This window comes from Podarcis raffonei, chromosome 2, assembly GCF_027172205.1.
Source record: "Podarcis raffonei isolate rPodRaf1 chromosome 2, rPodRaf1.pri, whole genome shotgun sequence".
NCBI lineage: Eukaryota > Metazoa > Chordata > Lepidosauria > Squamata > Lacertidae > Podarcis > Podarcis raffonei.
The window spans coordinates 43,104,469-43,131,840 of record NC_070603.1 but is presented as its reverse complement, the minus strand read 5'-3'; the positions used below and the strand labels follow the sequence as shown (position 1 = coordinate 43,131,840).

The following is a 27,372-nucleotide window of genomic DNA, read 5'->3' as shown; positions in this document are numbered from 1 at the left end:
CTGAAATTTGAACTGTGAGGGAAACCAGTTGATGAGCTGGGACCCAACATTCAGTGTAGCCTTTGCCAAGTCTTCCTGTACAAGAGCAAAAGATCAAAGAAAAAAAGTGTACTTCATATCTTCAGTACAAATGTTTATTTTTTGCAATGAGAACTGCACAAAAAACCTTTAGTATATAAGTGAAAATTCTATGAATTCCCTTCTACAAATGTCTAAAGTGTTTAATACAAGTTTCAAATTCACTGACATAATTATTTGCCAAGCGTTCCGTGCATTAAGTACAGTGGGATTGTACATTTCTCTTATTCATTTGTACAAGACTGAAGAAGGGGAAAAAATAAACAAGATTACATCATTTAGGCTAGACTCCTACATCTAATGTCTGTAATTGTTAAAATCATACATGGGGTTGGGGGAAGAAAGGGAAATTAAATATGTCTCAGTCTGAATGACAACCAAATTATAAACACAAACATTTTGTAAAAACAGAAAAATAAAACACAAGAATAGCAAAAAATACCTTTGGCAGAAAAAAAAGAATCATGTCCCAACTAACGATATCACCCTATGTTCATCATTCAGAAATGTGTAAAAATAAAATACCAAGTACAGCTTTTAAAAAATTAAAGTAGATAGGTGCAAGCCTGTAAACATTTCAAGAAGTTTGCAAAAGATAGAAAGGAGGGGAGGAGAGTGAGGAAGAAGAACGAGACAGCTGAGTAAGCCACCAATCTAAAAAACTCTATCACTACTTGGAACTCTCAACTACCGACAAGGTTTGGCAAATGTCAAATGCAAAAAGAGGGGTTAACATTAAAAAAGGACTAACCTCACTACTGACTAGATACAAGGGGTGTTGTTCTTTGCATACATATAAATTATATATTTTTAAAATTTTACAGCCGAGGGTGCTCTCTTGGTAGAAGTTCCAGCATCTCCATTTTGTTATGCCTTTATTTTTGTCAGTATGGTGCGATTTTATTATGTACAATTGTGATGAGCTCATGTGTGACCAACTCTTACAGTGGATGTGAGCTCATCTGTGATCAACTCTTACAGCGGATGTGCACTAAAAGTACCCCAAAAACCCTGAGCTTAAAATTAAAGGAGGGAGATGATCATCCAAAGTGCTTCGTAAAAAGGGCAAGTGGGGGTGGGGGAGACATGGGGGCAAGGAATACTGTGAGAAAGGACTGGCAATGGAAATGAAAAGATCAGAACAACGTTCAGAAGGGAAGCCAAAGTTCCTACTTCCCCATCAAAGATCTGCACAAAAAGAGCCAAGAAGAGAAGATTAAGGCCAGTTAATGAACTTGTGGTAAATAGGATGCGCCAGTGGCACAGGGAAGAGGAGGGGATGCAAGGGGCTCTTTCTGCTTAATTCTGAGCCGTAGCCACAGTAACATGAGCCCCCTTTCCCTGACAATTTCTGGGATACAATTTAAAACCAAGGGCTAATCCATCAATTAAACCTTCACAAAGAATCTGCGTGAGTGAGAGATTCAACATCTCGTTCATTCTGAAGTAATAATGCTCACACACCAGCAGTTAAAGGGTGGAAGCTAGTTTTGTGTACAATCCAGCGTGCTGTGACTACCTTTATGTTGGTCCAAAAAATGAACAGCTACACGTTCCCAAGCATACAGTGACCCCCCCAGGCCAGTGCACAGTCCTCAGAAACCCAGCATCCTTTGGACTACACAGTTGCATTTTAAAGCTAAGGGCAATTATTGGCCAGAAGTCTAGCCCACTCCTAATACAGATCTGCTGGGCTTGGAGATGGAAGTGCAAACACCCCCTTGGCCTTCTCAAGACTGGCAACTACCAGAAAGAAGGAGAACACAGACAACATTTTGCTTGCTTTAAGCAACTCATGGTGGCAGAAAGCTTGACCAACACCTACTTGCACATTCTTTCAGCAAGGTAATACTCAAATAGCCTTCACAGAGGCTATCTTGGGAGCATCTCTTCTTTAGACACCCCTTCACTCCCTCAAAGTACCCAACTGTCTGGTACTCTACACAGAAAAGCTTGGAGATCTTCTAATGATGTAGAGTTAAAAAGGCACCTTTAGGTAAAAATTCAGTGTGAAGACCAACAGCTCACAAGAATACCAAAGAATCACTGGCCCCTAAATTCAGTCTGTTCCCTTCAGTACATGGCTACTGCTCCATGCACCTCTGACAACTAAGGGCATAGAGATTTAATTGCTCATTGAAAGGCCAAGTCCAAAGTTAGGCTGGGAATGGGTGACACATGGTCTGCCATGCCATCTGACAGTGGCAGCCTATAGCCTGGTATTGGAGCTGTGCAGCAGGCCACAATACACACCTGTTGCAAAAAGACCTGAGATTGATGCTGAAAAGGACCAAAAGATGCAAGGGCAATACTAATCAGAGGCAGTTGAGAGCTACCTTAGGTATCGCCTTTCCCACTCCTCCCAATACACTATGGAAAATCACATGAGGAGTAAGGGTAGTACAGTCTTTTCCAGGTCTGGAGACATGAAGGTAGCCCAGCATAAGTTGCTACCTATATTTATGTCATTTTGGACACCACCCTTTTCACAACATACATATTATATAATACAAGGCTGAGTTTATCTCCCATTTGGCCAGTTATAATCTAGTTGGGCAATGCATCTCATATGAGTGAAGAGATGATGGCAAATTATGCAAACTGTCTTTCAAAACTTCTGTCATATGGGAAAATAGGGATGTCTTTGGCTGAACGCGCAGAAGTGAGGTTGGTTTGAGGTGTTCACGCAAAGTGATAGCATCCTCTACAGCAGCTAGCCAGGGAGGGCCTGAGCTGCCAGGAATAAGTACACTGAATAACAGTGTTCAATAGCCCAACCCCACTGACCCAGACTCAGGACAGTTTCTGTCAGAACAGTCACATTTTGTCAAGAGAGGTATCAACACAAGCTCTACACTGTCAAATACTGGGGCCAGGAGTTCCTCCAAGAACACTTGTTTGGAGGAAGAGTACAGAAAGGTGAACCATCTATTCCTTCCTCTCCTTTCACTGGATCCTCAAGGGGTCAGCTGCAGCCAGTCCAAATGCACCAAACCTAAGCACTTTTCAGGCAGCCAAATTTAAAAGAAAGTATTTCACTGACAACATGGGACTTGTCCAAGGCTTGGAGGACCAATGTCCATAAGCAGACAAACCTTGCCTCTTTCTCATTGCAACTGAAGTGGGCCAATTTTCACTGCTAGAAGCTACATCATACATTTGCTAAGATTTGTCCACTGCAGGAAGAGGAAGTAACTGAGAGCAATCCCTGCATGGTCTTTTCCAACTTTTGGTTTAGTTCTACAGCATGAAACCAGCCATGGGGTAAGATGCCTTCTGGGTAAGTCTCTTCTGAGAAGGCACCAACTGCTTGATACTTTGTCTTCCTACAGTTTGTATGGAATTCTGTTGCTTCAGGATTGCTCCCAGGGAAAGCTTTTCCCAGGTTTGTGACAAGACAGAAACCCTGCTAATTGTGGCCGGAGAATTCCCTTCTCTGCTGGAGCAAGACAGGTGAGAGGGCAAGCTGTCCTTTTGCAGCTTTGCCCCCTTAAGTAATTTCATCACAAGCAGGATTTAAAAGAAATGTCAGTACGACACCAACTTTTAAAAAAAAGAGATGAGTTTATTCCATGATCAGTACAGACCAAATGCATATTCACCGTATTAAAGTAAAACCAATTAATTACTCCAGAGATTGGCCAATACTGACACACCAGTATTGTACTGTATAGTGGGTATTTATGGCACATAAACTTGGAACAATTCAAAGAGTAAAATGGAAAAAAACACACTAAAGGTGCTGGGAAAACGATCACTGCTAGTGTGTGAGAGAATCCAACTGAAGGCAAGAGGAGCAGGCCTTCCTGCTGATCCAAGTCCACTCCCACTCCCTCCTTGGAGCTGCTCCTTTGCTGTATAAAAACTAATTTAACAGACTCCATGACATTTAAAACCCAAAATGTATCTTTCTGGTATTACAGTTAAAAATATAGATGAAAAGTTTGGAACTGAGCAAAATATAAGCAGTGTCTTTACAGAGTTTGGTGGGCTCACCAATAAAACTCAAACAAATATATGCCAACTATATTCACTATACAATACAGCCACAGTCAAACACTATTGACAGGGTGGGAGATACCCCTGGTGCTAATGTTTTCCCCACTCCAATCCATAATGAAGAGACAAGAATACCCACTCAAGAGCTGAGCAGTGCCAATTTGTCTGGAGGAAAATAAACAGATTGAAAGAAACTGACTTTGGTTGGTAGTCTAGCTCAGATTCCTGGACCTCCACACAATGCTAAAAACAGAAACCTCACTCAAATCGCCAGGTACACTTGACACCTCCGCTAAATTATTCCCTTTTTCACAAGCGAACACTTACAGAGAATGGCTCCCAGCTACAGGCTTGTGGGAAGTTTAGTTAAAGGCAAAGCCAGTGATGACAGGACTCGGAAACAGCTTGTATGTCTTCTTGTACACAGCCTCTCAATGCAGAGTGTCTTGTGCTGCCAGCACACAGCATTGTAGAGTCAAAGACATTCTGTAACTCAGAACTCTTAAGAATAGAAAAGGGGTGAACAGCATTAAGTCCTGGATATACTGCAAGTAAGTTTGGCATAGAGAATATCAAGTGATCAGGGGCACCCTTCCCAGTAACTGCATGTCCACCGACTCAAACCTAGTACAGAGTTGGCTTGTCTTGGTCTTTCTTTCTTCAGTGAGGCGGGGTGGGGAAGAAAATCACATTGTAAGGCAGACTCTGCTGATCCTTCTGAGGCCGCATCTGTCACACATGCAGAAAGGCTGCAGGAATGCTCTCCTCCCAGCCGCCAACAACACTATGGAGAGTCAAAGATTTGCCAGGAAATTAAGAAGTCAGGCAAAGAAAACCAGGCGCTATTAGAAAAGATTCTCTTCAAATATTGCCAACAAATCACTCTGGAAATTCATGTCGATAGTAGCTGCCATCTGGAAAAGAAGAGAGAAGGCAACAGTCACCCAGGTTTGCAGGAAAGGTTATATTCAGATAGCCATCCAGTAGAAAAGGGGGCTTTCTGCTGCAGAACCCACCAGGCAGTGGCAATCACTGGCCTGCTTGGCCAGGCACACTGTCTCTTCCATAAAGGGGCAGGCTGAGTTCTTGACTCCAGAAAACCTAGTGAATAGCACAGTATGTTTGGCAGCTCTAAGGAAATCATGCCAGACAACATTAAAAGGGCTCAGGCAGATGGTGCTTTCTTTTCTGTTATCTATTACACCACTGCCTTATAAAAGAAACAGGATAGAGTGACAGTGTCAGGGAACATGATGCTGAGAAATGTGTGTTTGTATGGGAGAGGGAGAGAGAGAATGAAGGATGCGAAAGTGGGACAAGAAGGAAGTATAATTTAACTTCAAAGTAGACACCTATGGCTTGGCCCTAAGAAGAGAAAGTTGTGTGTATGAAAGGTTAGGTGGAATAAAGGCCTCCCTTGTGTTGAAGACAAATCTTATTAAACCTCAGTGGCCTGGTTCACACATAACACCAAGCCATAGTTTGGTTAGTCTAACTATAGCTTGAATATACAAACCCAAACCACAAGGTGGTACTCAACTAGGTTTTACTCTGAGTAGACTCACTAAAATTAATTAACATGGCTAAATTAGGCCTATTAATTTCAATGGGTCTACTTTGAGAAAAACTTAATGCCACCCACAGTGTGAAACCATAAGTTGTTGTTGGCTTATGAATATGTCTTGTTTTAACTACAGATAGGGGTTATGTCCAAACCCAACAACCCTGCTTAGCTCTGGTTTGTTAGGCCACTGCACTCCAGATGCTCATCAAGCTACAAAGGCAGAAGGCAAGAGTGGCGTTTAGAAAATAAACCAAGCTTTCAAGAAACAAGACATGTCTTGTTTTTTCATCTGTGAGATAACTCAGCATTTGTTGAGGCCATTACTACAAACCATGATTTAGCATTATGTGCATATGGAGCAATGACCATGTGTGGACAGTATCTGTACACTTGTAGAATGCAGACTCTGGGAACTTCCATGAAAAGGGTATATTAAAAAGGTCAGTAAGAAACAGAGAAAAGAAAAATGTAGAAATTTAGAGAGAGGGAAATCTGAGAGCTTTGTCAATGAATATGGAACTTAACTATTTCTAGGAGGGGACACCCCCCCCCCCGGGCTATGCATTCTGTTTCACAAATGTTTTCTTTGCCTAAAGGAAATAATATTTCCTTTCTTCAATCTTTTTTAGGATCCAAACATTTTCTGTTTCATAATTTAATTACTGATTTACAGTCACAACCCTAAACATGTTTACTTTACTCAGAAGTTCCACAACTCAGTGGGACTTAACACATAGGTACATGTACACAGGATTGTAAGCTTAATGTGAGAATCCTGTGAAAAAGACTGAGGATCTCTGGCACGTAGTGAGCAAATTAAAAATTATACCAGCAAAGTGAGCCTCTGTTGTTTAGCTTGTTGTCGAAATAGCTCCTCATTCAAACCCCAATAATCCCTTTCTCCCTCACTTACTGCCTCCCTGCGCCTTCGTTCCTGCTCTCGTTTTCTGAGCATCTCTCTCTGTTGGTCCAGCATGGACTGAGAAGCCTGCGGCTGAGAGCTCTGTGCTTGGGGAGCAGAGGCTGCTGCTGACACTTGCTGCTGCTGTTGCTGTTGCTGCTGCTGTGGTGGTGGTGGTGGTTGATGATGCTGTGGTGGCTGCTCCTGGCGCCGTCGGACTTCTTCATGAACTCGACGAGCTTGCTCCAGAGTATCCTCCTCTTCACGACTCCTGCCCAAGACCAAAAGTACCATTAAAACCATAGGCTACTTTTTGCATCTTTTCCTTAGCATCTGGGAAGGTACTAACAGTGTCCAGGAATAACATGCTGATTTGAAGGCACTGCTCGACAGCTTGTTAACCGTGAAAATACAAAACAATGGGGGTATAGGATTTCTGCTATAGCTTGACTTCAACCTGCCTACAGCAGGTTGGCATAGCAAAAACAAGTCCTAGCACACCTATGCCAAATTACAGCACCTATGATCATAAAATTATATGAACACAATGAAGCATGTGCTTGCTCCTTACTTGCAGGTGAATGGATTAGCAGTACAGGCTCCTCTCACCTCATTCTCTCTTGCTCCCGTCTCTGCCGCTCCTTCTCCTTTTCTGCTTGTTCTGCCTGAGCCTTCAAAGCCTTCTCACGCTCCTCCTTTTCCCGGGCTGCCCTCTTGAAGTGCTCAAAGCTGTCGCTGCTGGATTTCACTGTAGAGGATGGTGCAGTGGGGTGCTTCTGCACTAAGCTTGCCCAGGAGCCCATATTCTTTAATTTCAAATCCTGAGGAGGAAAAAGAAGAAGTACATTACAGCTTATAACTATAATTCTCTGTTCCACTAAGAAACAATGCCTAGCAGGAGTGTCAGCAATTCAGCCCAGATCGCTAAAATCACATTTTCCAAGGATAGTTATAATAGTCTTGATTCACTTTTAGAGACACTTGCTGATAATGGGACTGTTACCTTTTTAGGGGCAACTGGTGTTTTTGGTTCCTGCTTCAGTCTCTCTTTGTCCTGGACTCCAGGTGGTGGATTTTGCTCTGGGGGTCTTATAACAGGCCGCCCACTGTCCACTGGCTTCATCTCTGTTCCTGAAACAACAATAATCATTGAAAAAACCTGTTCCTGGTTGGCACTATAGAAGGATTGATCATGGATCAATGTGAGAAATTTAGCCTTTCCTCTTTTATGTGGACAAATCTACAATGAAAATCACACTAGATAAACAGATTTCAATTGTCACTCACGTTGTTGGATATGTGTAGGTGGCTTTATGCTCTCTGGGTGTTTGGGAGGATCCTGCCGCAAGGCTGGGCTGAAAGTCTCATTTCGGATGACTGGGGATTGCATCTTTTCTTCTTTTACCATAGGCTGTGACTGAACCACAGATGCGGCTCTCAGTTCCTGTCACAGCAGGACAAACGCATGTCAATCACAATTTCCTAACGTAGCTTTCCCTGTGTAAGCCCACCCCATCTTGCACTACAAGTGTTTGGCAAATACCTGTTTTCTCACCTTGATAACGTTTTCAAGGTTCATGTGCAAACTGAATTCTGGAAAGTCCTTTACATTCACACTATGTCTTTACCTGTTTTTTTGGCTGGACATTTGGTTGCGGTGGAGACTGATGTTGCAGCCCCTGGAACTGTGGCATCTGTGGGGAATGCATCATGAGAGGAGAAGGTGCTTCTCTCAAATGACCTGTAACAATTCAGCACCAGTCCGTCAGCTTCTTATCACAGTTCAGTCAGAGCCATTAACCGAAAGTTCTGAGATAATGGGCCAATGATCTGCAGTAGAAGTTCTGACCAGAACGTGTTACAACTGGGGTTGGGGAACACCTTTACTAAATTATTAGCTATTTGTTCAGATTATCATATGCTCATCAATGAATGGAGAATGGGTGTGTCTTGCTGCATACTTGCAGGAATAAGCTCAATGAAGCAATGTGCAAACTAGAGGTTGATCTTTCATTGTCTGCACCATTATGTGGTCTAGCCATAACTTATGTATGTGGATTCTGAATGTGTTTCACAAAAGCTTCAAAATGCTATTTTTCACTTTTAAAGTTCCCTATCTCCACTCTCTCCCCCACCCCCAGTTCCTGTCAGTGACTTCTGCAGGCTACCTATGCCTTGATCAGTATCTGCCAATCAATTAAATTACCTTCCTTGATGCCTTTCAATTGTTCAAGACCAGAGGTCAGCAACCTAAGGCCCATGGGGAGGTTCTGGCCCATGAGCTTCCTGGAACCAGCCCACAGCCGTTCCGTGGATCAGCGTGGGGATTCTGTGCTCCCCTCCCCCCCCCCCGCGGCACCATTTTTTTTGCCTTGGAGACCGACTTCCAGAAAAGTGCCGAAAATTGCGTGTGTGCATGCACACAGACGCTCCTCCGTCCCAGAAGTGCGCCAGAAATAGTGTGTCCTCACCCGGAGGAGCGCCCGTATGCGTGCATACACGCTATTTCCGGTGCACCTCCGGGACAGAGGAGCACTGGAAATAGCTTGAGTGCACGCCCGGGTGCGCATGCCCTGGCCCACGGAGAGGTCTGCCAGGGAGTGGACCAGCCTGGCCTCAAAAAACATTGCCGACCCCTGTTCAAAACTATTTTATTTTAGCAAAGCCTTTGCAAAGCCACCCAGACTTCACTTACCTAGTCCTCCATCACTATGTGACTCTGTCCTTTCCCATCCAAACTACAAATGAGTTAATACTTGACTTTTACCCTTCTTCCATCTCAGTTTTGTCTGTTTATTGTACACTGCAAGCTCCTTAGGAAGAGTTAATATTATATACAGCACATAAGTGCTCAATGAATGTTAGCTATGAAGAGGAAGAAGTGAAGACAAAACACTTCACTATGCCTCATGACCTATTAAGAAATCCAGCACTATGACTGTGAAAACATTTTTTGGCTCTTCTGTCCTACAGTGAGCACGTTATAGCACCTTAACTTTTGCTCCTGCAGGAACAATGCTTAAAGTGCTATATTTTTCCCAAGTTGTCACCATTCAGCAGCAGACTCTTTCGGTTAATTACAGATGGGGCACCATTTACACTGCATTAATCCTTTTGAGATATCTTAACCACTGTTCGATACTCCCATTGTTATAGGCTAGGCATATTTTGTAACAGGGAATTTCATTGGCGTGAGCAGTTTGAGCAGTTTATGAGCTCTGGGCACAGTACTGCACCTAAGATTTCAGATTAAAACAGCAGAATGGAAGGAAAGGAGGACCTTTTTCTGCCTCCCCACTTCCAGCTACTCTCAGAAGACTGGAGAAGAGACCCTCTTAAGAATATTAGGGGGGTGGGCAGGGGAAGGAACTAGACCATGTGAAAAATGAACATAATATTTTAGCTGAAGTTCATTCATTTTCATCTTTGTATTCTTGTTATAAAAAAGTGCGCCTAGACATTCTGTTGTTGCGCCATAACCTAGGTTTAAGGTGCCATTTAGCTTCTAGCTTTCATATCTTAGTTTCTAACACTGATCATAACATGGTATTGTATGTATGAGATATGAATACAGAATGATGCAGCAGGACACATGGGATTTTTGAATCCAGAAACAGAAAACCTTAGTCAAATGCATTTTACCTAATAGCTCAGATAATCTAAGACAATGGATTGCTTCACCTTATAGTATTATTGTCTTTTAAGCAAGGGCAACTGAAGCCTAGGGGAGGTATTAAATGAGCAAGGGACATTCTGAAAAGAAACACTATGCATGGCACTAATTGAACAGAGTACAGATGCAAAGGAAAAACTGTTGGCTACTGAAGAGTCAATGTTTTGTCAAAGTGAAACTGTCTTTACTAAATGGATACAATAGTATAACGTTGTCAAACAAAAATATATTGGAGATGAATTTGATTTAAAAACCCACAATAATTCCAGTTAGAAAACCCCCTTTTCCTTCCTTGTGTTCTCTTCAATTCATGACTTTTAAGTAGTGTGATAGCCTCCATTGATTTTATCATAAATAACATCAGTAAAGCGTGGAAGATTTTGGAAGCAAAGCAATTCACGCCCCCCCACCCCGGTATGTTTCAAGTGTTTATTATATTCACGCTAGATTACTCACCAGCTGAATAGGGATCTGGCTTGTGATGTCGTGGCGATGGGTGGTGTTGGATGACTTGCTGGGGTTTTGACGGCTGTGGCGGCGGCGGCTGTTGCTGCTGTGGGAGTAGGTGCTGTTGCGGAGGTGGCTGAGGCTGAGGGATATGGGGAGGGAACTGCATTGGTTGCATATGTACTGGCCTCTGCTGTGGCTGATGCTGCATCTGTTGCACTGGAGCATGAGGGGGAGGTTGCAGGGATGGCGGAGGCTGCGACTGGACCTTCACTGAAGGGAGGAGAGAAGTCTGTGGCTGCACTTTCTGCAGCTGCTGAATGTACAGCTGCATCTGGCTACTACTCAGCAGGTTGTGGTGAGGAGCAGGAGGTTCTTCATCCTCTAAAAGCTCCTGGGGAGGCTGGGGAAGTGGGGGCTGCGGAAGCATGGGTTGCTGGTTAAGAGCTGGTGACACTGCGGGAGGCCGAGCAGGTTTAGGGGGGAGTGCTGCAGCTCGATTACTAGGTCTTGAGGGTTGCTGAGGCAGAGCATTGTGCAAAGCTGCGGAAGAAAAAGCAGGAAGACATTACATCAACACTGTGACACGGAAAACAGTTGTATTATTCTCACAGATTAAGGTCAGGTCTATGCATGCAGCTGAATAGAAATAAGGTTGTTGAGCTCTTGATACAGTAGAATGGATTGCACTACTACAGGTTTCAGATGGAAGATCACCTTTTTTTTTGCCACCACCACACACAAAAGACCCACACAACTTTTTCTGTGTAAAAGAGATCAACTGAGAAAGGATCCTGCACATTATGGCATAGAAAACCAGCTCTCTAAACTCAAAATCCTGACCCTTCAACTATGGCCCAGTGTTGATACAATGTTCAAGTCTTTCTAAACCACAATTTAGCAAGCTGGGAACAAGAACTGGAACTGAACGATATTCCCCATCCCATGCCTCCTCCCTTTCACACACTGATCACACACACTCTGGGTGGCTTACAGCATACCTTATTTTTCGCCCTATAGGACGCACTTTTTCCCCTCCAAAAATGAAGGGGAAATGTGTGTGCGTCCTATGGGGAGAATGCAGGCTTTCAGTGAAGCCTGGAGAGCGAGAGGGGTCGGTGCACACCGACCCCTCTCGCTCTCCAGGCTTCGGGGACCTCTCCACAAGCAGCGGGAACGCTCCCGCTGCTTGCGGAGAGTTGCCTGCATGCTGAAGCCTGCGCGCGCTGAGCTCAGCGTGTCCAGGCTTCGCGGACCTCTCAGCAAGCAGCGGGAGCCAGCGCTGGGCTCCCATGGCTTGCAGAGAGCTGCCTGTTTGGGGGCTGGGGTCGGGGGAAGCTCGGGCGGGCCTCCCCCGCCCCAGCCCCGCGCCTGGGGGGAAAAATAATTTTCCCCCCTTTATTTCCCCCCAAAAAAACTAGGCGCGCCTTATGGGACGGTGCGTCCTATAGGGCGAAAAATACGGTATCTAAAAACATAAAACATCAAGTGCTAAAGCCTCCCGATACAGGGATGCCTTCAGATGTCTTCTAAAATTTGTGTAATTATTTATCTCGACATCTGAAGGGAGGGCATTTCACAGGGCGGGCGCCACTACCGAGAAGGCCCTTGGAGTTGGACCCCAGTGTCTGGGCTGAACAATGCAGGTGGAGATGGTCCTTCAGGTATTCTGGGCCAAGGCCATTTAGGGCTTTAAAGGTCAGCGCCAACACTTTGAATTGTGCTTGGAAACGTACTGAATGATTTCACTGGATACAGCCCCATGGTTTAGCAAACTAGGAATGTTATGTCTAAAATAGCCCTCTGATTTCAAGAGAAACTTCCCCTTGATTTGTACTCCCTTGGGCTGCAATATTGCTCAAATGTCCACAATGTTCCTATGAGGAACTTAATAAACTACAGTGCACATTGTTATACATCCAAGAAACAGCATTCACCTGGAGGAGAAACTACTGTATGCTGATTCAAGTGAGGAGGAGTGCTGTGCTCAGGCTGCGGAGGGAGATGGGGCGGCATTTCTGGCTGAGGAAGGTGTATAATCGGTTGAGTGAAATGTGAAATAGTGTCAAACATATTCCCTGGGAGCGGATGCTCCATAACGGGGATCTGCACTGGAACAAAAGCTGGAGGAGAGGATTTGACTGGAGGGGCTGCTTGTTGAGGGACTGAAGGAGGTGGTGGGGGCAGCTGCTGTGGTTGCAACTGTGGCTGTTGCTGTTGCTGCTGCTGCGTCTGCTGATGGTGGTGATGGTGATGCTGCAAGGAAAGAAACAGAGTATACAATCAAGTTTTCTGCATTGGAAACAACGGGGAAGGAGTACTACCCCTTTCGTTAGACTGCCCTGTCCCTAGTTTCTCCTTCCCAGCATTCACTCAACTGAATCGCTAGGATGGAGAAAAACAGCGTGGAGAAGGGGAGCTGCAGTGGAAAAACTGTGGGAAATGTGTTAGCTTTCCCATGACAATTCTCCACATAAAAACATCTTCTCCAGAAGTTGCTTGCATTTACAAAAACTGGTTGCTGAAACTTCGTACATGCACTTGTGCGAAGTGTGTACCTTAATAAGAGTATAGCAGACTACCGAGCCTTAGGAAGAAAAATATGCAACCAAATAAAGTACTGTTTTAGAAAAAAACAAAACCCACTGTATTTTTTTGAAGTTTAGTGTTGCCCCAGCCCCATACTCAATGTTTTGAAGTTTAGTGTTGCCCCAGCCCCATACTCAATGCTAGCTTCAGCAAACAGCAAATTTCAGCAAACAGCAAAAAGTATTCTGCCAGGAAAGATAGCACTGCGCAAAGAGCAAAGTAAGTTCAATACTTAGCTTCTTGCTCCCAAACTGTACTTATGTAACGGAACTAACTGAAATACTAAGAATTTCAGTAAAAAATTCTTCAAAAGACAATTTTAATATCTTTTATAACAGCCTCTCTTGTTTGAGCTGCACTTCCTCAATCATCAAACACTTCTTCAACTGGAAAAAAACATTAAGCCTCTGAGGAAACCTGAGAGCTGGACCCAATGATAATTCCTTGTCCATTCTGGACCCTATCTTTCACAAACTCCAAACCTTGATTAATGCTAGGGGCCTAGATGAATGAATCTTACTGGCTCCATATTCTGTATTGCAGGATTCCATATCCTGCATTGCCTTCCTATGTGAGACAAGTCTAGGGAGCTGAGATGAGCAAAGCTTTGCCCATTCTCTTGGACATGGAGTGGGCTTCTTTGTGATAAATTAACATAATGTCAAGCAGAGAAACATTAAAGTATCTTCCCCTATACAACAATGTACCTTCTTCTGTTCTCGTCCAGAATGTCCTTTTTTCTTAAGTTTTGGAGGCATTTCTGGGGGGAAAGAACAACAGAGAATTACAGTGCTTTTTCATAACATTGTTTATATGTAATGCTCTTTAATATAAGTTATTTTATACTATGAAATTCAAATCAAAAGGCGCAAAAGTCATTTATGGAATCCACAGAAAACTGCCTGATGTTTCCTCTCCCCCGCCCCCATATGAATGTGCATAGAGAAAAATGTTTTTTATCCATTTACATGCCTAGAACAAGCCCAATGAATTAACCACTTCTATTTTACAAAGATGCCATTACAACCAATGCAAGCTGTTGAGTCAAAGACTCGGGAGAAAGAAAGCATCCCCTGGGCTTAGCAATTCACTTTTGTGAGCATCTTCCTCCAACAACTCAGTTGCCTGCATAAATTTTACTACAGCTTTCCTCTGTACTTTCAGTACTAAATAATAGCAGCAGCTGAATCAGCTGTGGCCAGGGGTGTGGGTGGGGCTGCATTGCTCTCCTGGCTTCCCAGTGCTGCACATCACTGCCAATTACCAAGAGAGGAGGGGCAAGGGAATGGGGAGCTTGGTATGCTGTAGGCTCACTGCTGTCCTGCCTCTCTCAGCAACTGGCATTGGGAAGCCAAGAGAGCAACGCAGCCTCACCTGTGCCACTTCACTATTGTACAGTGGTACCTCGGGTTAAGTACTTAATTCATTCCGGAGGTCTGTTCTTAACCTGAAGCACCACTTTAGCTAATGAGGCCTCCCGCTGCTGCCAGAGCACGATTTCTGTTCTTATCCTGAAGCAAAGTTCTTAACCCGAGGTACTATTTCTGGGTTAGCGGAGTCTGTAACCTGAAGGGTATGTAACCCGAGGTACCACTGTATTGAATTAACTGCCATTACCATCCCATGCAGGCTTGTTTCCTAGGTAGCCTCGGAGCAACAGTTTGCTCTAGGATTTTTACTACAACATTCGGTTAAGCTTTGCATTACATAGTAAATTTGCTACAAAAATGTCCTCACACGAAGACCATGCTCTGCCTTTTTCAGCTTGATGGCTTTTTGGTACTTAAGACTATCTCAGAAAAAATAGAAAGCTAAGGTAACCATCTGGGTAGGATTCATCCCTCACATGTTGGCAATGGTGTGCAGGTGAGCGTGTGAGACACTTTCTTATGACACACATGTATACAACTGGACATAGACAACTGTAGAAGGTTCTTCAGTGAAGGAAAGTGTTTTCCTAGTCTCTATAAAAAGCCCAAACAGTCTCTGTTGAAAGGAAGTTGGCTCAGATCTACCAGCTTAAAGAACAGGTCAGAGTTAGATACAGCGCACCATCTGGGAAAGAGTAAGTTGTCCTATAGCACAAGGACCTCTGCCTGAGCAACAAGACTTTCTCCCCCTCTCCTCACACCCACAACCTGTTCTCTATAGAGCAGATTTGGGGGGTGTTGTGGGAACAGCAAGTCTCACTGGGCAGATGGAAATCCTTGTGCTAATGGGACTTTGTTGGCTACTACTCTGGAAAATTAAGGTGCCTTTCAAAACTTGTCACCAGCCACAGCCTAATAAAGACAGCATATGAAGTACCCCTTTACTGCTCTTAAAACAAAACCACATAGCCTTCCCCACAAATAGCAACAAGTATCACGTTCTTATCAATATTCTACCACTATTATCAGTTGCACCAATATTATCCTTCTTGGAAAAAAATCTACAAGTTTACCACCAGGCCCTTTATTCTCTTGGGGAAAAAGCAGTTAGTGGAACTTGTTCAGCTTTCCCTACTTGGTTACAAGGATCCAAAAGGTTTCCAAGTATCAGATGTTTTATTAGAGAAAGACCTTTACTGTGCCAGCTACTGATTTCTACTTTCCATGCAATCATAATTTGGGGAAAATTCCATGTTGCAATTTAATGATTTAGAGCATTCCTGTGAAATGGGGATAGCAGTTTATTGGCCAAATAACCCGTGAGGCAATTAACTAAGCAGTCAGCGGCTATTTGATGTAGGTTAGAATGTGAATAGTATGAAAAATAGGTAGAACCACCCCAGAAGACAGCTTGTTGGCACCGGTTACAGATCACGTTAGCTACTGTAATTCTTTTTTAAAAGTGACACCTTGAGAGTAAAGCTGTTTAAGAAACTGGGCAGTGCTATGTCAAGTTTTCAGTTTATCAGTAACATCTCAGTGCTTAGCACGTTCTAAAAAGCACATGCTACACATTGCTACGGAGCAGATAGAAAATGTGTGATCTGTTGCAAAACACTGGCCTCTTGTGCCATTATTAGACAATATTCTATTTCTAACAAGAACTATAAATATTGGGATTCCATTTTAATAAATGAGGAATTGTTAGCTGACTAAAAGGGGCAAAATAGCTATGGTTTTGATGCTGATGTCTTGTGTTTGTATTTGTGCTTACATCTCTCTATAGTTGTCTGTGGCAATATCAGCTTCCTTATAAGAACGAGCTAATCAATGAATGAGATAAGGAAATAATTTAAAAACCTTTCCTGAGTATGCAAACCACACAGGTAGCTGCTTCCAAGGGCTCCAATGGAGAAAGCCTGGATGCATGTGTGAAGCTTGCAAACACAGCCCATACCAGGAGCAAGGATTTTCCAGCCTTTAATTTAAAAGACCTGGGCCTTCAGAATTGAGCTTCTGTAAATGAAGCTGAATAGACAATATGGTGCTTCTTGTAAGGAAGCAGCCTTTTTTCTCGCCCTAGGAGTTATCATAACTTCACAGGTCTAACACATTGTCAAATCCATCTAGAATCCTTGTTGGGGTATCCATTGAACCTGGCTTGCAAATATTGTTCAGTGCTCAGTTTCTCAGAAATCCACCTTGGATTTTTAAAATAGCTTTTTAGTCAGTGACAAGCCTGTCATAATGAAATTTTCACAGCATATTTTTGTACTTTGAGCTGACTGCACTCATCTGTCTATTTTATACTCCAACTGCACTATTGTAAGATACTTCTAAAACTAATTTCAAATGTTATTTCGGCAATATGGTTGCTGTTAAGTCAGTTTACTGTGGCCAAAGCTTCATGGGCTTGTGATAACACTTTCCTATATGAGAAGATTACATGATAAATATCTGCCGCTGTACTGACATAGGTATTTATTTATTTACGCTTTAACTTGGCAACTGCATGAAAACTCAAATGACATTATTTTTGGCCGCATACATACTCCTGAGATAATGTATTATGAATTGGGCCTCAGAGTGGTTTGATACATTTTTGGATGAGGGCATTATTTAAATGAACTGTCAGGTCAGATGATTTAATTCCTGTAAAGTGGGAGATTATTTTTATATGGAAAACATAACTTAGTTTGACAAAGCAGAGTTAACGTCTAAATATACAAGGTTATGAGCTGCATATTCTTTGTGCTTTATTTTCTTGGTCCCATACTCTGCAACTCCCATATAATTTAGCTGTGTGTGTAAACAATACAAAGTGGGGGGGGGGTAGAAGGGAATTGTTAAGGGCAAGCATTCAACTTAAGCAACCTGAAAAAACTGACATGGCTATTTAAATTATTTCTGGAATCATTTGAGCCTGATCACTTGGTGACTTGACATCTGTCTATTCCTGAAATGCAGCTTTCTTCTGGGGGGTCTAATGGGTACTTTATGTGTCAGTGTTTCATGCTGTGATTTAAATATTTAGTACACCCTTCAGTAGAATTACACAAATGTGTGACAAACTAATGAATTTGTGCACAAGATACTATGATGTTCACTGTCACATAGGTGAAAAGAAGCTGGATCATCAAGTAGCACCATCAGCATTTCACTATTCAAAATAAGGAACAAGCAGAGGCAGAAGTGAAGGTTTTCTTTGTTTGTTTCAACTGGAATAGTTATTAAAATGTTTTGATAACAGCGCACTTGTCTAGGTAAGATAATGCTTAATTTTAAATAATACAAAAACATCCAAACACAACACAGACTTTATGAACTGCACTTTCTGGATTTTAATGCAGTTTTCAGCTTATTTAAAACTGTTAGAATGACCATAAAGTAATTCAAAAGCCCCACTTCCCACATGTATACAAAACCTGATTAACTTCCTCTATAGACCTTGGCCAGCATTCCAAGTATCACAAGGTTGCTTCTGCTTGTGCTAAGGGGGGCTTATCTTCTCCCCTGTTCCAGTGGCAGCTCCCATACAAGCTGAAGGGCTCCACCCAAAGGCTGGTGGACCCTCTGGAATAGCTTTCAGGGGGCCCCAAAGTTTGTAGGGCAGGGTAGAAAAATGGTCAAACTTCCTGCCTTGTGTGTGCAGAAGTGTCTTTCACACATGCACAGAGTAGTTTGGAGAGGCTTTGGCATTTGCACTTTTCAGTCCCGCAGAATGAAAATCAGAGTTCATTGAGAAGGTCCTATTTTGGTCATCAGATCCTACAAGGGATTTTCAGTAAAATAAGCCTGGTGTGTTAAAAAAAAAGAAAAGAAAAGTTGTTTTATTTTCCAGGTAAGCTAGTGAGTGCTTTCTCAAAAGCATCAAGGTCCAACTAGTTTATATGTCATCTTATATGTTTATTTGATTTCCTTAGGAGAAGTAGCAACAGTGACTGGTACTAGTATAGAATGTGAAAAGTAATTTCCCCCACTTTGAAATGACAGGTTAAAAACTACAATTTTAGTTATCTTACAACAGGTACATTTTCTGTAGCAAACCAAATTCTTTATTTATTTTTATTATTTTAGAACAAAAATAGAGATACTATACAACTTATTTTAAAATTATTGTGATTACATCATTGTTAAATCATAAGCATGCAGATAAAATAGAAAAACAGATTATATAAATTACTGATAAATTATTATTTGTAAAGGTAAAATAACTGAACAGCTGAATAAAAATGACAGCAGACAGTCAATTCATTATCAAATGCACTTTGAACAGTTCACACTTGTGCATAAGGGAAAGCAGAATTACAGCTTTGCTAAAAACATGCATTTATACATTCCAATAAAAAAAATCAAGCCTTTATCGTATCTATCCCTTCAGAAAAATTAAAAAACAAATGACAGAAACAAATGCAAAATCGAAAAAACAATTTAACAATACTAATAAAGACAATATATTTCAAAAGCCCTGAATAGTTTTTATAAATGAAGAGCCTTTACTGAAATGTTAGAAAGCACTGTGCTGTAGTGTTGTATGCACAAAGGCAATCATTTCAATATGTAGCCTCCCTAATCCTAAAAGCTTAGATTAGATCAACTTTATACATAGTGTTTCTTGCCACTGACAGTATGTACACTGAATAATTCTATTACAAGTCATTAGTACAAAAAAGATTAAAATTTTAGATATTGTTTGTTCTGCCTTCAGGTATGCATATATGCAACCATACTGAAAATATACTTTTGAGGCAACTATTTATAATGCTGGTGCTTAGTTTCTAAGAATTAAAAAATTCTGGTTTGTAGGGGGAAAGTGTAGAGGACAGTAAGTATAAAGTATCCTTGTTGAAATTAAATACACTTAATGGTTATGTTATAATCTTGAAGACAATCCAGCAGCAGCTTATCAAACAGAGCTCCCATGTAGATGGGCTTCCACAGAACTAGTGCAGAGCTGTACCTGATATGGATCAGAATAGCGAATCCTTTTTCACATAGAAGCTCTGTAGATGCAACAAAGACCTGTGAAGCTTTGCAGTAGCAAACTAACATTAAACACTTTTTTTTTTTTAAAAAAAGGAGGATTTCCTACCCGGAATATCACTCCTCCTAAATGAGGGCTACTAGCCTACTCCAACCTGCAGCATGAGAAGAGAGCTTCCACCTTCCTACGACTAGGAGAGGTATGATCAAAGTGGGGCAATTCAGAACGAAACCAGATGACCCAATTTATATTGGCTGTCATCCAGTGAAGCCAATCCTTCAGCAGCTTTCATGCCAAACCACTAAACTGCTTTTTAAAATTGGAAGAGGTTTTAAAAAAGTAGTTTGGAGGAGGTTCAGTAGAAGGAGCTGTTGGAAGGGAAACAGACAAGAAAACTCTGGTGCGCACATACCTCTAGATCATGGTCATAGCATATAAGAATGTTTACTCATAGAAGAGGCTTCTCATGTAACAAACAACTCTGTGGGTATAAACCAAAACAGGGATCTAAATTTTTTTTGCAAAGGTCTCCATCAGCCTAGATAACTCTTAAGTAACATGCTGAGAGGTCATAAATGTATGTAAGAAACTGGAGTCACATGAGTTCAGACACAGAAAAAAGTCTGCAACAGACCACAAGCTACATGACAACCAGTAAAAGGGACTAATATTGTACTCAATCCAAATCAAAGGCAGCTTGATGAGAAAGAAGCAAACTGCAAAAAGATACTTGTCTACCATATGCTAAGATTTAGCCAGCCACAATGCATGACATTTGGAAGTTTATCTGTTGTTGAAAATTTCAGTTCAACATATTTAACTGGAAATGTTTCTCATTATCTGTAGCACAGGTTCTAGAATTAAAAAGCAATTTTGAGAAAGCTGTCAGATGGGGTCATACTGAAAGTATTACTGTAAATTCATTTGGTGAAGGTGCTCTAATTTATTCCAAGATATCAAATGCTACTGAAGAACACTGAAGGCTCATTCAAGTAAGAACATACTCTAATTACAAGGACAGGGCAAACTCTGGGTTGTAGCCAACTAAGTTCATACTAACTTAGATCTAATCATTTCAGTAGCTCTACTCTCAGTAGAGTTTACTTGGATACAATCCTCTTTCTTCCTCCTCCTCAGGTTCAGATAAGCACTAGTCTAAACTATGATGGAGTACCTCATAGTTAAGTTTGCTTCTCTTGTGGACTGAGAACACTTACGACACATGGGGTAAATTCACAACTGAATCTACTCTTCACCTGAAGTCTGAACCTGCTCTTAGATCCTCACCTGCTGGGTCTTGAGAACTAGGCTCATGTAACAAGAGTCTATTGTTTGCAAGTCAAGGCAAAAGAAGAAAGAAGAATTCACTAAAAATAAAAAAGCATCAACATATCAAAGTCCAGCTAAAATTGAAAGTGCTTTAATTATTTCAATAGCCCTGTTTTGATAATGAGGGGTTAGTAATGCCAGCTCCAGACTGATTTAGGTAAGGGGCCTAGATGAGGTCCGTCTCAGAGAAATTAAGCAGCTTTGAATCTAAGCAGATCCATGGCCAACTCTGCCCCCCCCCATTTCAGGGCCCTATGCTTTCTACCGCCAGTGAGGCCACCACCGTGCTAGCTTTCCACTTGCTAAGTTTTCCATGGGTGGAGACAGCAAGGTCAGCAGATGGGCATCTGTCACCAGCAGCACAGATCAAGAGGTTAGGATACCTCTACAAGCCATCTACAACAATCAAACCCAAGGTAATATTGCCTTGTTTTATATCTGATGTAAAACCATATTTTATAGGAACTAGAGTTCCTGTGAGTGGAGTTCTATTCATGGGACACTCCCTCTGGGTGTGAGGCAAGTTTTGCAAATTTCTCCTCCCTCCTGCAGCCAGCCCCCTGTAAGCTGCTCCACAGCGTTACCAGAACAGCACAGGAGGCGAGGCAAAGCTGAAGGAGGAATCAGCATAAGCTGCCTCCTCCCCACTCAGTTCTTTCTGCGGATGGGACACTCTGGATCCATCCCTGCAACTGCCTTCCCAAAACCTGCCCCAGAGGGTTGGGAAATCCTTTGGACAGAAGAGGTTTACAGGTGTGGAGGGATCAGCAGAGAAGGAAGGAGAATTGATTAACATTGCTCCCCTTCCTATTCTGTTGACAGACACCGTCATCAGAGCAACACTGTTGGATAGAATTAACAAGCCTTATAAGTAAAAGTTTGAAACAATTCAAATATTGGTAAGAAAGGTCTATCTTATTATTAGATTCTTTGAACCTTTCTAATGCAGCAAAAATCCCAAATGAGTTTAGTTGGATTCACCTATATGAATGATGGCTAGTTGATGCCACTAGATAAAATTGTTTCCTATGGCTTATATGATTTTTCTGTGCAACAGGGATTCCCCAACACTTTAAATCCCTTTCCCTCCCCAACTATAAAGTGCTCTGTTGATTTGGATGATGGTGGAAGAAATCAATGGGTTATATGCAACTAAATCACTGCACATGCAGAATGACTTCCATGAAAATAATGGAACTTCCCTTCCCTCTCCTCCCCTTCTTCCAATCTGCTCTGAATGCCCAGGGGAACTCCTGGAGCTGACTGGGAGTGCTGGGGTGGGGGGGGAGAGGTGGTTTCACTTGTAATCACAGAAGTCATACTGTATGTGCAATGATTTAATTGGACACAATCTACACTTCCTTTTTATACTCAGTACATGACACATTGCGTTTAACCAAACATGCACAAAGAACATGTGTGGGCAATCAATGCATTACAAAACTAAACTTAAATCCCCTGAAGTGGACTTCAACCTCAAAATCAGATGTTACTTCTGAAATAACCTTGCGCTACAATATTTTAATGTGAAACTGGTATACGGTCTCAATTATTAGTTTTACAAACTTTTAAAAGTATGACAGAGTTTCCCCATACATAGAACTCTATTACCTCAGGCATGGTTAATGTTTTTAACTAAAACAGGTATAAAAACAGGCAGAATTAAAATATTAAGTAATACACTGGAGGCATCCCAGGATAACCCTGCCCCCACACTAAAGACATCTTGAAGGTTGCTTATAAAAAACAACCCATAGCAGATTAAAACAACCAACACAGTGAGTCAAACTGTTGCAAATAAATAAAAACGGGGAAGATGTATCTAGGATGGAATGTCCATAATTTGTGTTCCACTGTGGAGAAGTTCCTCTTTTTACTGCCTGCTTTGGTCATGGTATCTGTAGCACCTGCACATACCCACCTCTTCTTGGCACTTGTCCAAGAGAACACCAAACTTTTTAGCATCCCCCGAGTTTAAAAAGCAACAGGAATTTTGCAGTATATTTTTTAAAGGGACTCCCAGAGGGAAAATACCAAGTATACATCACAGATAGATGCTTTTTGAAATGCTTTCACCAGATTCCCAAACTGCTTTTTAAATTAAAAGAGTTTATGCCACTTGTTTTTATAAGCATTATCTAACAACTGGTGAGAGAAAAACAGGAATATGCCACTCTTTTCTGAGTCATTCATATATATTATGCTTATTAGGCAGCTGGGTAGGCATAAATATCATTCAGATTGGATAACTAAATACATTCTTGTATACAAGCATTGCTAGCAAGGTTTGTGACCTGATAGTAAAATGAAGACCAAGCTTTCTGCCTCTCTTGTTTTTGTTTTTTAAAGCATTAAAATGAATGTTCTGGGGAAAACCTCAATTTACTCTTATGTCTACTATGAACACTGAGAATTCTTAAGTTAAATTCACTCTAATGAGATCAAACTTGCTTCGAGAAAACAAACTGTACAAGTTAAAATAAGACCTTTTTCTTCTACCAGTCAGGGACCTTTGTTTTAGGGCTGATCAAGAGCTGGAGAACATCTCCTAGTACCAATTTCTGATCAATATGAAGAAAAGCATTTAAATCATAAATTTATGTTTTAAAAACACCACAAATAAAGTATTTAATAAATCTTATACTGTAAAATACCTTGCTCACATATAAACTGGTAGAGCATTTTTGTTTCACAGAAAACCTAGTCTAATTGCCATTTAAAGAAGCTTGCTATTGAAATTCAAGACAGTCCAAGGAACAGAGTAAAAAACAAAACATGGAAGATCAAATAAATCTGAAAATAATTTTTAATTTAAAAGCATCTTCTGAAAAGTACCTGCTAGGGCAACCAGATGCAAGAGAGAATACAGCTCATGCACCTTTAATAGTTTTGCAGAAGAGAGAAGTTCTGCAGGTGTAGATTGCATGATAAGGTACACCAACTAAAATTCCTTCTATGCAGTTGTAAAAAATGCAGGAAGGAGCCTTTGTCCTCTTTTGCATCTGGCTGTCCTATTATCTGCATAGCCAAATTCCTATCCTGCCAACATGGGGGAAAAACACCCTAGGAATCATCATCATCATCCATCTTTATCTCTAAACAAACTCGAGGGCCTTTTCACATATGTATATAAATACTAGGAATGGGCCTCTTGCAGTCTATAGAAGCTCCTTTTGCGACACAGAACAGTGTCTTCTAGAACTTCAGTTGAACAAAATTTACCATTTTAAACATAGGAAAAGGTCAGTGAAACTATTACTGCTTATACTTATTGAAAATGTCAATTTTCCCCCCACCCACCCTCAGCACACTAATGTGCAAGCCTATCCTAAAATATGATTACACCTTCCCCTGCAGTCCCCAGCACCACATCTCACACAATTCCACAGGCAAGTAGCATTGGGGATTACAGTGAGAAGGATGTAATTGACAAAAATCACCTCCCTGCTCTCCACCAGAAGGAACCCACTGCTGAACCCAAAGTCTGGATCCAGCCTATGGCTTTGATGAATAAAACCTTAAGGTAAGTCAGTCTTTGAAGAACTTACCGTAAAATGCTTTTGCAGTTCATGTGAGAACTGCAGGTCTAATGCAAAGAGTGCGCAGAATTTTATTCTGCCATACTTATTAATTTTAAAATATTGATTGTTAGCACGAAACTAAGTGCATCATTCAAATAAAAAAACAACTTTAGGGTCACATGAGGAGTACCAAATGAAACCTTAAGAGCTCTCAAAGTTAACAGCAAAAATATACTGAGGCAATGTTAATCAGAAATAACAAAGCTTTTCAGTACGGTGATTGCCCTGCATTCAGTCTGTTTTTTCCAATAACTTCTCAATGCCATCTTTCCATTACACGATCATACACTGTATCTACCTTCTGGCAAGCTGACTGAACGTTCACTAATAAAAGTGTATCTTACTCTCTATTAGATGAGAAGCCAGTTTAGAAAGGATTCTTTTTTTAAAGCTGTGAATCTGAACCATCAGACACATAAAATGGTACTGTAGCACGAATTATAAAGTGGCTCTGCCATCCTAAATTAATAAAGCATTGTTCAGTGCATTTTGAAGCAATCAGATGTGATACCCTCTTTATAACGTTGGATCCAAACTGGGTAAGCTTCGTATACAGAAAATATACTGTATATACTGCTTTACAAAGACCAAATAAAAAATAAAAAAATTAAGAAGACGAAGCCATACTAAAAACATATTTATTTATACAGGAAACAGGTATAGGACTGAGTCTATAAATAATCTGCATCTAACCTGTTTCTGAATCTTCACTGTCGGAGGAGCTGGACTCACTGGTGCTCTCAGACTCTGAGGAGGAGAACCCCTTCATTTTAGAGGAACCAGCAATTACATCCACTTTCTCTGCTGCAACAAGATAATAGCACAATATTGTCATTGGATAAGAATATAATCCAGAACCCATTCTTGTGCTATGCAGTATTCCCCTTAAACACTATGGCCTTGCTACTCTTTTCCCTGTGGAAGCTTTGTGCATACTGATACGTTTTTAACTGGGCTAAATGAAGCAATACTTTCAAAAGGGCAGGGAGAATGTACTGCCATGCTGTCCTTTTTCTTTCCAAGGCTTCAACATAAAACATGTAGAAGAAAAGTTTGCCTTGTTATATAGTCCTTTAAAAACAACGCAGAATTAATGGGACTCTAGGTACAAAAAGGGAAACCTTTTAAAAACTGTCAGATTTCTCAAATAGTAATAACTACTTCAAAATGCATTTATTTTCTGCTGTGCACCTCTTTTAGAAAGTTTGCCCTTCCTTTGAATAATGTGTATGCGAAAATAGTCAATTATTAATACAAAAACTTTTAATAATTTCCAGCAATGGAGAAGTATCATAGAGCCTTGGTTCATTGCTTTATAAGATACCAACCTATGGTCTTAGAAATATTATCTGAAACTAAAAAAAAGTTTTTGTGTCTGGTTGTGGTGAACAGTTTCATAATAAATAGAACATTCATAAGTTTTACAAAACAGTTAAAATAGGCTACAATGGCATAAAATAGAAATATGGTATGTTTTTATAGCTGTTTAAAGAGAAAATATTTGTAATATAGTTATAAACTGAGGAACACTATGATTCAATGGCCTGTATCATAGGCCATCAAGGAAGTCCAATGATAACATCTAATAGATCTGTTCTTTATTATTAATCTAATCCATCATTTGCTGGAATGGCTGCAACTCCGGAATGAGGGATGCTTTTTCCTTGCATGAGTTTATAGTGCCTGAATACTAATATGTTCCCCCATCTCTCTATACAGTGGCAAGAGATTTAACACACAGCGCTGGAATGTAACACAACTGCTCTGAGCTTGAAAGGTACCTTGAGGTTTCCTCTTTTTCCGTAAACAAGATGTTACATATCTTTCCAGCTCCCGCAATGTGGACGCCTTTAATGTCTCAAAGTCAATTTCAATCTCATCAGGATTGGAGTTTTTCAGCGTGGGTTCTCTTGACTGGATGATATGGACAACCCGGCCTAGTTTTTCACCAGGGAGTTTGTTAATGTCCAGACTCAACTGTCTCTTTTCTTCGTAAGACATTGGTTTACATTTCTCCTCCTCCTCAGACTCATAAGCAGGAGGTGGCTTGGTGTTCTTCAGAGTCACAGGCTCCTTCTTACTACTTAAAGAACAATTATTAATGCATTATTTTACAAAACAATGATTTTAGACAGACAGCAAAATGCTATTCTAAAGTGTGTTGTTAATTATGTTTGCAATTTGTTAGCATTGTCTACTATATTCTGAAATCTGGTATAGTCAAATGCCTAATAATCTAAGCTGAAAGTCAATAACTTTACAGTTCAAATCTTACCTTAGTTATATAGCCTTACTAGGTGGCCTTAGACAAGCCATCATCTCATACCCTCAACCCACTTGCAATTTGGAAACAATAATGACCTCTTTTCCAGAGTTAATGTAAGGATTACCAAGATAATATATATGAAAATCACTGAATACTAAGGGGGCTATATAAATGCAAAGTATTACTGTTTCAGCAAAATAACAGTACATATAAAATGACATATAGCAAAAGAAGAAGAAAATCACAGGGGAGCAACTCATATTTGCATAATCTTAGTTTGTTATGAAAGTGGGTAAGGGAGGAATAGCATAGATAATGATTTGCTATATTTGCAATAGAGACTACACTCTTGAAGGTGCCACAGCACATTAAGGAGATGACTTAAACTGAGTATAGAAATTAGGTCATCAACTGATAGATATCCAGACAGTTCAAAAAGATCCCCCAAGGGAGGGGCAAGAATGCCAGATCCCTGCCTTGAGGTCTAGAATGTTCCTGGCGTGGGCTCTGTGCAGGTGTAAAACCCCATGAGTGGGACTGCACAGAGACCCAAAAGAACCACTCAGTGGGACAGAATTTGCTCCACACCTA

At 41.1% G+C, this 27,372-nt stretch overlaps 1 protein-coding gene across 7 annotated transcripts in view; it reads right to left on the bottom strand.

Annotated features, from left to right (window-relative positions):
• Positions 1 to 120: 120 nt before the first annotated feature.
• BRD4 (bromodomain containing 4) overlaps positions 121 to 27,372 on the bottom strand; it is an 82,556-nt gene continuing 55,304 nt past the window's right edge. For 5 of the 7 annotated variants that reach the window (XM_053376248.1, XM_053376253.1, XM_053376250.1 and 2 more), the window contains 11 exons: positions 26,297 to 26,598; positions 25,209 to 25,319; positions 13,959 to 14,011; positions 12,600 to 12,918; positions 10,672 to 11,205; positions 8,171 to 8,283; positions 7,830 to 7,986; positions 7,546 to 7,673; positions 7,152 to 7,363; positions 6,555 to 6,813; positions 121 to 4,991 (listed from right to left, as the gene is read on the bottom strand). In XM_053376248.1, the coding sequence (XP_053232223.1) occupies positions 4,923 to 4,991; positions 6,555 to 6,813; positions 7,152 to 7,363; positions 7,546 to 7,673; positions 7,830 to 7,986; positions 8,171 to 8,283; positions 10,672 to 11,205; positions 12,600 to 12,918; positions 13,959 to 14,011; positions 25,209 to 25,319; positions 26,297 to 26,598 (2,257 nt within the window). In that variant the 3' untranslated portion in view covers positions 121 to 4,922. Of the gene's footprint in view, positions 4,992 to 6,554; positions 6,814 to 7,151; positions 7,364 to 7,545; positions 7,674 to 7,829; positions 7,991 to 8,170; positions 8,284 to 10,671; positions 11,206 to 12,599; positions 12,919 to 13,958; positions 14,012 to 25,208; positions 25,320 to 26,296; positions 26,599 to 27,372 lie in introns of those variants that run through there. The other 2 variants (XM_053376254.1, XM_053376255.1) reach the window with 2 other exon arrangements.